The following is an 11,997-nucleotide window of genomic DNA, read 5'->3' as shown; positions in this document are numbered from 1 at the left end:
ACAAAAAGGGTTCGGGCCCCAACCTGCAAGGCAAAGGCTGTGGGGCCCAAACTGGTACAAATTGGTTTCGGGGTCAAACCTGTAGGCAAAGGCTGCAGGACCCAATGTGCAACCAAAAGGATTCAGGGCCAAAACCTGTAAGCCAAAGGTTGTGGGGCCCAAAGTGGAACCTAAAGGGTTCGGGGCCAAACCTGCAAAGCAAAGGCTGCGGGGCCCAAACCTGAACGAAATGGGTTGGGGGCCAAATGTGCAACCCAAACTCTAGGGGGTCCAAACTGGTACCAAAAGGGCTTACGACCAAACCTGCAAAGCCAACTCTGGGGTGACTAAACTGGTACCAGAAGGGTTTGGGGCCAACCTGCAAGGCAAAAGCTGCAAGACCCAACTTGAAACAAACCAGGATGTGGCAAAACCTGCAAAGCAAACTCTAGGGGGGCAAACCTGGAACAAAAAGCGTTGGGGGGGGTCAAACCTGTAAGGCAAAGGCTGTGGGGCCCAAACCTGAACGAAAAGTGTTTGGGGTGAAAACTGCAAGGCAAACTAGAGTCGGCCCACACTGGAACCAAAAGCGTTCGGGATCAAACTTGCAAGGGAAAGGCTGCAGGGCCCAAACTGGAACCAAATTCTTTGGGCCAAAGCTGCAAGGCAAAGGCTGTGGAGCCAAACCCACAAAGTAAAGGCTGCAGAGCCCAATGTGTAAACAAAACAAATGTGTAAACAATGTGAAAACAAAAGGTTCAGGTCCAAACCTGCAAGGCAAAGGCTGCGGGATCCAAACTGGAACCAAAAGGGTTCAGGGCCAAAGCTACAAGGCAAAGGATGGGGGGGCTGGCAAACCTGCAGTCAAAGGCTGCGGGGTCCAAAGTGGAATCAAAACAATTCTGGGCCCAACCTGCAAAAGGCAAAATCTGTGGGACGAAAAGTAGAACGAAAAGGGTTCAGCGTCAAACCTGCAAGGCAAAGCCTGAGGAGCCCAAACCTGAGCGAAAAGGGATCGGGGCCAAAACTGCATGGCAAACTCTAGGGGGCCCAAACTGGAATGAAAAGTGTTCAGGGCATTACCTGCAAGGCAAACTCTGGGGAGGCCAACCTGGTACCAAAAGTGTTTGGGTCCAGACCTTCAAGGCAAAAGCTGAAAGACCTAAACGGAAACAAAACAGGTTCAGGGCCAAACCTGCAAGGCAAAGGCTACAGGGACCAAACCTGCAAGGCAAAGCCTGGGGGTCCCAAACAGGAATGAAAATGGTTCAAGGCCAAACCTGCAAGACAAAGGCTGGTAGGTCAAAACTGGAAAGAAAAGGGTTCGGGGCCAATCCTGCAAGGCATAGAGTGGGGGGCCCAAAGTGAAACTAAAAGGGTTTGGGACCAAACTTGCAAGGCAAAGGCTGGAGGGCAAAACTGGCACGAAAAGTGTTTGGGCCAAACCTGCAAGACACAGGCTTGGGGGGTAAAATTGGAAGACAAAAACTGGGGGAGCCAACCTGAACAAAAGGTGTTGGGGATCAGGCCTGCAAGGCAAAGGTTGGGGGGACAAAACTGGAAGGAAAAGGCGTGGGGCCCCAAACTGGAATGAGAGGGATTCAGGGCCAGGCCTGCAATATAAAGGCTAGTGGGCCTAAAATGGAATGAGAAGGGTTCAAGGGCAAGAATGGAAAGCAAAAGCAGGGTTTCCTAAAATGGAACAAGAGGGTTCAAGACCAAACCTGCAAGGCAAACGTTGGGGGGCCCAAACTAGAACGAAAAGGGTTTGGGGCCAAACATGAAAGGCAAAGTCTGGGAGGGCAAAACTGGAATGAAATAGGTTTGGGGTGAAAACTGCAAGGCAAAGGCTGTGGGGGCAAAACTGGAAGGAATAATTTTGGGGGCCAAACCTTCAAGGCAAAAGCTGGTGGGCGGTGGGGGGAGGGGGAATCAGGGAGCAAAGGGTTCAGGGTCAGGCCTTCAAGGAAAATGGCAGGGGGGCAAATTTGGAAGGCAAAAGCTGGGGGTCCCAAAATGGAATGAGAAGGGTTAGGGTCAAACCTGAAAGGTAAGGCTGGGGGACCAAAACTGGAACGAAAAGGGTTCGGGGCCAAACCTGCAAGGCAAAGGCTGGGGTGGGGAAATCTGGAAGGCAAAGGCTGGAGGTCCCAAAAAGGAAAGAGAATGGTTTGGGGCCAGGCCGGGAAGGCAAGGCGGTGGTGCCAAACCTGGAACGAGAAGGGTTCGGCCCCAAGACTAGAAGGCAAAGGCAGGAAGGCCCAACCTCAAACAAGAAGGGTTTAGAGCAAAGACCTGGACGGCAAAGCTGGGGGGCCAGGCCGGGAATGCAAAAGCGGAGGGGGACGGCGGTAAACCTGGAACGAGAAGAGTTTGGGGCCAAACCTGGAAGGCAAAGGCGGGGAGAGGGGAGGCAAACCTGGAAAGGGAAATGTTCGGGTCAGGGCTGGAAGGCCAAGGTGTGGGGGCCCAACCTGAAATGAGAAAGGTTAACGGCCAGGCCTGGAAGGCAAAGGCGGGGGGCCTAGGCTGGGAACTCAAAGCTGGAGGGGACCAACCTGGAACGAGAAGGCTTCGGGGCAAGACCTGGAAGGCCAAGGCGGGGAGACCCAACCTGGAAAGCAAAGGCAGGGTGGCCCAACCTGCAAGGCAAAGGCAAGAGGGCCCAACTTGGAATGAGAAGGGCTCAGGCCCAGGCCGGGAAGACAAAGGCAGGAGGGCCTAACCTGGAACAAGAAAGGTTAGGGGCAGGCCTGGTATCAAAGGCCGGGGGACCCAACCTGAAACGAGAAGGCTTCAGGGCCAGGCCGGGAAAGCAAAGGTGGGGGTGGGGGGAGGGCAAACCTGGAACAAGAAGACTTTGAGGCCAGGCCGGAAAGGCAAAGGCAGGTGAGCCAAACCTGGAACATGAAGGCTTGGGGGCTAGGCCTGGAAGGCAGTGCTGTTGGGGGGCGGGGGGGTGGGTCCAACCTGGAACAAGAAGGTTTTGGTGCCAAACCTGGAAAGCAAAGGCCAGGGGGAGCAAACCTGGAAAGAGAAGTGTTCGGGGCCAGACTTGGAAGGCAAAGGTGCAGGGGCCCAACCTGGAACGAGAAGGGTTCTGGACCAGGCCTGGAAGGCATAGGCAGGGAGACCAAACCTGTTATGAGAAGGGTTCGGGCCAGGCCAGGAAGACAAAGACAGGTGGCCTAACTTGAAACGAGAAGGTTTCGGGGCCAGGCCTGGAAATCAAAGACCGGGGGGGGGGCCAACCTGGAGTGAGAAGTGTTTGGGACCTAGTCAGGAAGGCAAAGACTGGGGAGCCCAACCTGGAATGAGAAGGGTTCGGAGCCAGGCCTGGAAGGAAAAGGAGGGGGACGTCCAACCAGAAAGGCAAAAGCTGGGGTCCAAAGCTGGAACGCGAAGGCTTTGGGGCCAGATCAGGAAGGCAAATGCTTGGGGGAGGGCAAACCTGGAACCAGAAGGGTTCAGGGCCAGGCCTGGAAGGTAAAGGTGGGGTGGGTCCAACCTGGAAGGCAAAGGCCGGGGGAGGCACAACTTGGAACGAAAAGGGTTTGGGGCCAGGCCTGGAAGGCAAAGGAGGAGGACTCCAAACTGGAAGGCAAAGACGTAGGGGCCCAACCTGGAACGAAACAGTGGGGGTGTCCAACCTCGAAGGCAAAGCCCGGGGAGGAGGGCAAACCTGAAACGAGAAGGGCTCGGGACCAGACCTGGAAGGCAAAAGAGGGGGAGACCAATCTGGAAGGCAAAGGTGGAGCAGCCCAAACTGGAACCACAAGCCTTCAGGGACAGGCCTCAAAGGCAAAGGTGTGGGGACCCAACCTGGAACGAGAACGGTTCGGAGCCAGGCCTGGAAGGAAAAGGCAGTGGTGCCAAACATGGAAGGAGAAGAATCCTGGGCCAGGAGTGGAAGGCAATGGCTGGCATGGGGGGCCATGGGAGCACAGGGAATGGCAAGTGGCCGAGCCAAAAAGCGAGTACCTAGCAAATAGGTCCAGGCTGAGAAAAACAAGTCAGCCTTGGGAGGCCCCCAGGGGTATGCAGTCACGCACGGCATCCGAGGTCAGAGATGTTCCCACGGTATCCGAGGTCAGAGATGTTTTCATCTGGTCTCCCTCTGATAAGGAAGTCGGGGTACAGGTGTATGCCAAATAAACTGGGACGTGTTCTCTTCGCTTATTGGTGAAAGCTGGTTGCCATGCCACATGACCCGCTTGGTGGATAAAAAGGGAATGCGAGGGGAGAATGGGGGCTGCCCCCGCCGCTTTGGGTGCAATGTAACGGGAACTAATAAAGCTGCTTCAAGTTTGGTGCCTCTGGCTGACTCTTCCTTGGGAGAACGCGCAGGCCGCGTCCGGAGACGTCCAAAGACCTGAGATGGTAAGACCCTAGCATTGCGGGAAGCAGAACGCAACGAGTGGCGCCCAAAGTGGGGCCCAAGGGAGAGGGGACCCGTAAAACAGGAAGCCAAGGAGGAGTGCCCCGTAGACTAGGGAGCTCATAGTCAGGCGGAAAGATGGGAGTGGAAAAGTCGCTGCCCCTGTTTAAGCCAGATGAGATGGAACTGTATGTACGATATTGTTATAAGATTCTGAAGGAACACAGGATGAACGTACATCTGAAGATTAGGGAATTTATCGGGAAGCTGACGATGATCTGCCCGTGGATCTCTCAGTCTGGACTGACTGGGGATCAGTGGAGGATAGTGGGGGAACAGATGACAGCGTATGAGGATCCTTCCCCGGGAGAGCTTACCGACCATGATTTTCTGATTTATGGCATCCTAGGGGCTGCGCTCAATGGGCCCGAGTGAAAGCCATGACACTTTAACGTCACCAGCCAGACAGAGGGTGCGGGGGAGATAGTACAGCCCCCCACCCCCCCACCAGCGACCCCGACACCGAGCTATCACAAGCTATACCCCGATCTGTCATCCGTAGGCACGCCCTCCAGTGTAGTCCTTGAGACGCGAGATACAGCAGAACAATCAGGGGCGGCTAAAAGTGATAGTATGGCGCAGTCAGAAAAGGAGGCAGAAATGACACGGCTTCGAAGGCGGCTAGCTGAGTATGGGTAGCAGGCTTAAGCACGATTCCCGAGAAAGAGGGGTGGGAGCAGAGGCTCGCGCAGGTCCGCCCGGAACGGCCGATGCAATTGGCGCTGGAGGAAGGCAGAAGATTGGGGGAGGACACAGGGAGTTGGGACGCATACCCCGTGATACAGGATGGGGACGGGCAATGGGCTTTCCAGCCGATAGCGTGGATTAAACTAAAGGAACTAAAATCGGCCTGCTCCTCCTACGGGCCGGACTCTCCCTATGTGCAGCAATTGCTCGAAAATCTGACCTTAGAATCAGTCCTCACGCCAAATGACTGGAAATCTCTGGCTCGAGGTTGTTTAGACCCGGGTCAATCTATAATCTGGATGTCAGAATAAACGGCTGTGGTGAAGGATATGGTAAAAACAGCACGAGTTTCAGAACCCCGCCGAGGACTTCTCAATATTAGCAGGAATGGGACAGTATGAGACCACCGAAGCTCAATTATTGTACGACCCCCCCGACGTACGTACTAGTGGGACAATTAGCCTTGACAGCCTGCAGCAAGGTCCCCCAGAAAGGGGACCGGCGCTTGCCCATGACACAGATCATGCAAGGATCTGGAGAACCTATACATGACTTTGTCTCCAGAATGCAACAAGCAGTATTGAGGTCTATAGGCGACAATGCCGGAGCGGAGATAGTCCTGAAACAGATGGTCAGGGAAAACGCTAACCCTGCTTGTAAAAAGGCGATGATGGGCCTCCCAAAGGATGCGCCCTTGGAAGATATTCTTAGCCGGTGCGAGGGATTGGGGGGCGAGGAATATAAAGCACAGGTGCTAGTGGGGGCCATAGTGAAGGGGTTACGTGGAGGAATGTCTGAGCAGAGGAAGTGTTTCTGCTGTGGTAAACAGGGACACTTGAAGGCACAATGCCGTGTGGGAGGATCCCTGAGCGTTGGGGCCCAGGAAAGGGGCGCCCCAACCTGTTTTCAGTGCGGGAAGCCAGGGCACTATGCGAAACAGTGTCGGCAGAAAAGGCACAGACAACAGTCGGGAAACTGGCGGGGAGGCCCCGCACGGGCCCCGCACGCCTACCCAGTGACGCAGTCAGAACCAAAGGACTTGCTACTCCAGGAATATCGAGAGCTCCAGACACAGGAACCCCGTGGGCAGCTGTCCGGTGCATGGACAATGTTAAAATAAACCCGGGGGACACTGTGGCCATCCCCATTTGGCCATTGCCACGGGACGTGCTTGTCACCGGTCTCGAGTCCCGAACATCAGGGGTGGTTCACACCACCACAATGGGGGGAGGCTCAAGCCAAGTCCCCCTAACAAATCCTTACCCATACCCTATATTCATTGAAAGATCGAGACCCATAGCAAAGGCCACACCGCTAGAGGCGGGACCCCCAGACCATAACCTTAGCCAAACCTTGGAAGACGGTGATTGTTGAAGGGATTCCTTTTCGAGGGACTCTTGACACCGGCACTGACCGCTCGGTGGTCACCCACTGCGATTGGCCAGCCGCGTGGCCAACGACGGAGGGACAGATGGGCATAAAAGGGATAGGCGGAACACAAACCGCCCACAAGGCTGACAGATCCCTAGCCTGGAAATGCGAGGGAAAACAAGGACAATTTGTGCCCATTGTGGTCCAAGACCTGGGAACAAACCTGTGGGGGAGAGATGTTATGCAGGGTATGGGACTAAAATTGACTGATCAGGCTGAAAATTTTGGATAGGGGCCATTGGGGTGTGGCGCCTGGAGACACCCGCGATAGTCTGGAAGTCTTCCGAGCCTGTGTGGGTGGACCAGTGGCCCCTCACCTTAGAAAAGCTTCAGGCGGTCACGGAGATAGTAGAGGAGCAATTGAAAGCAGGGCACTTGGAGATCTCGTTTAGCCCCAATAATTCTCACGTGTTGGTGATAAAGAAGAAAAACACTGGGAAATACCGCATGCTTATGGACCTCCGAAAGATTAATGCCCTTATACAGCCTATGGGGCCGCTTCAGGTGGGTTTGCCCTCCCCAAATATGATCCCAAAGGGGCAGTCTATCAGGATCCTTGATATTCGTGATTGCTTTTACAGTATCCCACTGCACGAGCAGGATAGACCCTGATTTGCCTTTACGGTACTGTCCATTAATTTTGCTGCACCCACTAAGAGATACCAATGGAAGGTCCTGCCCCAGCGCATGGTAAACAGCCCGACACTTTGTCAATGGTACGTCGGGAAGATACTGGAAGATATCCGATCACAGTACCCCGACGCCACCATGTTACACTATATGGATGATATCCTTTTGAGTCACCCATCTCCGGGTCAGCTTCACTCCCTAATGGTCGCAGTGATCGAGCACCTCAAGCACTACAGCTTGGTGGTGGCCCCTGAGAAAGTCCAAGACAAGGAACCATTCTTGTATTTGGGATTCTCCCTCCTGGGTGATCGAGTAACACAACAGACACCTCAGATCGAATTCGATCGATATACCACTTTGAATGACATACAGCGCTTGGTGGGGCAAATCCAATGGCTCAGAGCTAGATTGCCCATTCCTTCGGGCTTGATGGAGCCCTTGTATGATCTCTTAAAAGGGGACCCAAACCTCCGGTCACCCAGGGAATGGACGACCGCCGCCAAGGATGCGGTCCAGACAATTCTCCAGTTAGCTACCCGGGGCTCCACTGACCGGGTGGATCCGACGGCATGGTTGGAGGTAACTGTCTTTAGAGACCATGGACTGTTTGCCGCCTTCCACCAAGACAATCGGGTGCTCGAGTGGAGCTACTCCGGTCGCACCTCTAAGGTGTTGGAGCGGGAGGAGGTGATTCTTGGACGTTTCTGCCTCACCCTAATACGGCGGGTTCGAGTGCTGATGGGGAGCACTCCGATTATCTACTTGGGCATATCCCAGGGGGAGGTTGATGCCCTAGCACAAGAAGATCTCACCTGGGCGACAATCATGCAGACGGCTCATGTCAGGGAGAGGTCGACCCTCTTGATGGGTCCCCTCCTCCGGAATACCTGGCTGTTGCGCGCACCTGTGGTTCAGACTGAACCAGTAGCGGGCGACAATATTTTCACGGACGCAACCAAAGATAGGAAAGCCGCGGTGTATAACCAGACCTCAGGTGCCTTGACCGTGCTCTCTACCCTGCATGAGTCCACGCAGAGGAACGAGCTTTACGCCACCAGCTGGGCGTTGGAAAAATATTCCCAGCCTATTAACGTTATTTCTGACAGTTTATATGCAGTTAGCCTTGTCAACAGGTTGGAGACGTCGATCCTCTTTGACCGCCGCTCAGAAATCGGGGAACAGCTGTGTGACTTGCAACGCAGGCTGCTCTCCCAGACAAGTCCTATATATGTTATACACATCCGGTCTCATACCGACAACCGCGGGCCGGTGTTTGAGGGTAACCGAGTGGTGGACGCCAGCCTCTATCAGGTACTAGCGGGGGGATCCTTCCCGGAGTCAGCGCAGAAGGTGCACGCCCTTTTTCACCTCCCCGCTGTTTCCCTCCGCCGCCTGTACGGTTTGACGAAAGCGGAAGCCTGGGGCATCATACGCCGTTGCACCCGGTGCCTCCCGTTCCTTCCACGCCCACCCGGCCAGAGCGGAGTGAATCCGCGCGATTTGGTCCCGAATGACATCTGGCAGATGGATGTCACCCATTGGGGGCGCGACTGCGTCCATGTCTCCGTGGACACTCACTCCGGATTCCTGATGGCTACGAAGCAGCCAGGTGAGGCGGTTCGGCACGTGCAGAGCCACCTGTACCACTGGTTTGCCAGTAGCGGAGTGCCAAGGGAGATCAAGACAGACAATGGTCCGGCGTACACGTCGCAGACCATGGCCAAGTTTTTCACGACCTTTGGCATTAAACATGTCACCTGCATTGCCTATAACCCTAATGGTCAAGCCATCGTGGAGCATGCCAACCGGATGCTCAGGACCCTCTTGACCAAACAAGGGGTGGGATGGCGGGTGGGCCAGAGGGAGCTGGACACGGCAGTCTATACTCATAAGTTTTCTGGGTGTGGACCGAGTCTCTGGCCTCACCCCGGCTATGCGGCATCTGTGCGTCGCGGATAAGTCGGGGTTGCCCTCGCGCTGGACGCAAATGGATGACGTGGCTCAACAGGCTATGTGGAAGGACGCCCAAGGCGGGTGGCAGGGACCACATCAGGTTCTTATCCGCGGTCGAGGATATGCTTGACCAGTCATATTTGGTCAGAGGAGAGGGGCCAGTCTGGGTCTCAAGCCGAAACCTCCGTGTCCTCGAGGGGCGACTGATGATGCTGACGGCAGTGACCCGGCCTCGGTGACCTCGGCCCCCTCGGAGGGCGGTGCACTCGATGCTACAACTTCTGCTGCTGCTCTCGCTGGGCAGTGGCGTCGGAGCAGTGCCAGGCCCAGCAGGAGGCCACCAAGTCACCTGGCAGGCCTGGTTGACTCCGCATTGCTGGCGCAGGAGGAGGTGAGCGGAGAATGGTGATGGGTGCTGGTACCACACCCTCCGGTGGTGCGGCTAGTCTCATGGCGGGAGGACTCGCCAGACCAGATCCTGTGGGGTAATATGTCCAAACTGACGGGCCAACCACGGGACACTCGTCAGAACCGTGGGGAGGAGGCGGTTGCGTTGTGGAACGTTACCCTCCGGAGCCTGGGTTTGCCTATTTGTTTTTATGATGCATCCCGGAATGTGTCTGCATCGATATGACGGTACTGCTTGGCCCTCTGCAGCTGGCCGGTCACGCAGGCAGTCACCCTTCTCCGGGGCGAGGGGCATCCCACTCACCGGAACCTCACCATGATGGGCTTACACGGGGGACTTTGGTGTACATGGCCACGCCTTAATGTCACTGTTACCGATCACTCCGAGGGGAAATTTGGGCCAATTCGTAACTCCTCCCTTATCCCTTTTCCACCCCCTAAGGCGCTGCGCTGAGAGCTGTGTGGGGGTGTGGGTTCCACTGACCTGATGCTCTACGAGCATCTTCCGATGTGTAGTCTTGGGGGACAATGTCACCACCCTTATTACTTGGGACAATCCCATTCGTAACCACTCCTATAGTGAGGCCGCCGCCCCGGTCTTGTTTGCATCTCTGGCCGGTACCCAACATCCCGGCCTCTGGAAAGCCTTCACTACCTTGAGGACCATGAACGTGACGGTTCATTCATGTCCGTGCAAGGGGCCCTGTCAGGATTACCCGTATCGGGTGTGGCGGGCGGTCTTCCGAGAGGGCCTTAACATCACCCTGGAATCCACGCCGGAGAACTGTACTGATTACCGGTACCATTTCACGGGCCGTATCTTGATCCCATCCCCTTATGCTTTTTTGCATTGTCGGCTTGGCTCGAACCGCTCGGTCGAGGTGAGCGCCACGTGAGCCTCTGACTCCGACTATGCTCTCTTCGCCTCAGACTGTGACCTCACGAATGATTCCCCCTGTCAGGGACATGGGCAAGGGATAGTCACATTTCTGGTCTGGCGGCCCGGATACCTCCTGGTTCCGGTCCGCTCGGCACACCCGTGGTTCTCTTCCCTGTCCGAGCGCAACTGGTATCACGTGTCGCAATGGATCAAGCAACAGAGGCGGGAATTGTTTGAGGCTGTTTTGGGTATTGCCAGCCTGGCTTTCTCTGCCTTTCAGGAGTGGCAGATCCAAAACTTGTTTGATGGGATAGGGTATCTCGGCTCGCAGCTTCAGGCTTTTATGCATAGCACTTGTCAGGCCTTCGCGGTACAGCAGCAGCTTGATGTCTCGCTTCAGCAAGAGGTAGTGGGCTTGGAACGCGTCCTCGAAATGCTTGGGGATGAAGTGCGCCTCCTGTCTTTGAGACAGGAAGTTCAATGCGATTACCGTTACCGGCATGTATGTGTTCTTTCCCTCGTTTGTAACGCGACTAACTCCTCTTTCCCAGGCGACTGGCTCTCCGTTAAGCGTCACTTGGAAGGCCTGTTCTTGGCGGCGAACGTTTCTTCCGAGCTACAGGAGTTGCGGCTTCTGGTCAACAAATTGCGCGCTCAGGAGCTGAACTTCACCTTGTCCGGCTTGGCCAAGGACTCTCTTGCCACGCTCACCAGCTGGCTGTCTCGACAGGCGCCGGGGGGCCTGCCCCCTTGGCTGTGGCATGTGGTGACTGCCGCTGGTTTGTTCCTGCTTTGTCTTCTATGCCTCCCGTGCTTCGTTTGCCTTATTCTTTGGTTCCTGCGCCATGCAGTCCGGGACGTGGAGACCGAATTGTTCGCTCTTCACATGCGACGGCCCTGTGCGGTCCCCGCATAAGGGAAAGGGGGAGACGTGGGGGGCCACGGAAGCACGGGGAATGGCAAGCGGCCGAGCCAAAAAACGAGTACCTAGCAAATAGGTCCAGGCTGAGAAAAGCAAATCAGCCTTGGGAGGCCCCCAGGGGTATGCAGTCACGCACGGCATCCGAGGTCAGAGATGTTCCCACGGTATCCGAGGTCAGAGATGTTTTCATCTGGTCTCCCTCTGATAAGGAAGTCGGGGCACAGGTGTATGCCAAATAAACTGGGACGTGTTCTCCTCTCTTATTGGTGAACGCTGGTTGCCATGCCACATGACCCGCTTGGCTGATAAAAAGAGAATGCGAGGGGACAACGGGGGCCGCCCCCGCCGCTTTTGGCATAATGTAACGGGAACTAATAAAGCTGCTTCAAGTTTGGTGCCTCTGGCTGACTCTTCCTTGGGAGAACGCGCAGGCCACCTCCGGAGACGGTCCGAAGACCTGAGATGGTAAGACCCTAGCATTGCAGGAAGCGGAACACAACGGGCTGGGGGCCCCAACCTGGAATGGGAAGGCTTCAGGGCCTGGTCTGGAAGGCAATGGTCGGGGGGACCAACTTGGAACAAGAAAGGTTTGGGGCCAGGCCTAGAAGGCAAAGAAGGGGGGCCAGGCCAAGAAGGCAAAAGTGGCGGGGGGGCGGGCAAACCTGGAAT

At 55.7% G+C, this 11,997-nt stretch overlaps 1 protein-coding gene across 1 annotated transcript; it reads left to right on the top strand.

The window, feature by feature from the left end:
- The first annotated feature begins 8,671 nt into the window (after positions 1-8,671).
- LOC120638137 lies at positions 8,672-11,724 on the top strand. The gene is given in 5 exon segments (XM_039910688.1): positions 8,672-9,055; positions 9,057-9,195; positions 10,043-10,407; positions 10,489-10,812; positions 10,958-11,724. Coding segments are annotated over 5 exon segments (1,308 nt in total). The 5' UTR covers positions 8,672-8,689; the 3' UTR covers positions 11,072-11,724.
- The last annotated feature ends 273 nt before the right edge of the window (positions 11,725-11,997 follow it).

This window comes from Ornithorhynchus anatinus, chromosome X4 (assembly GCF_004115215.2).
Source record: "Ornithorhynchus anatinus isolate Pmale09 chromosome X4, mOrnAna1.pri.v4, whole genome shotgun sequence".
Classification (NCBI taxonomy): Eukaryota; Metazoa; Chordata; class Mammalia; order Monotremata; family Ornithorhynchidae; genus Ornithorhynchus; species Ornithorhynchus anatinus.
Note: the sequence above shows the minus strand (reverse complement) of the source record. Positions and strands in the feature narration are given on the sequence as shown.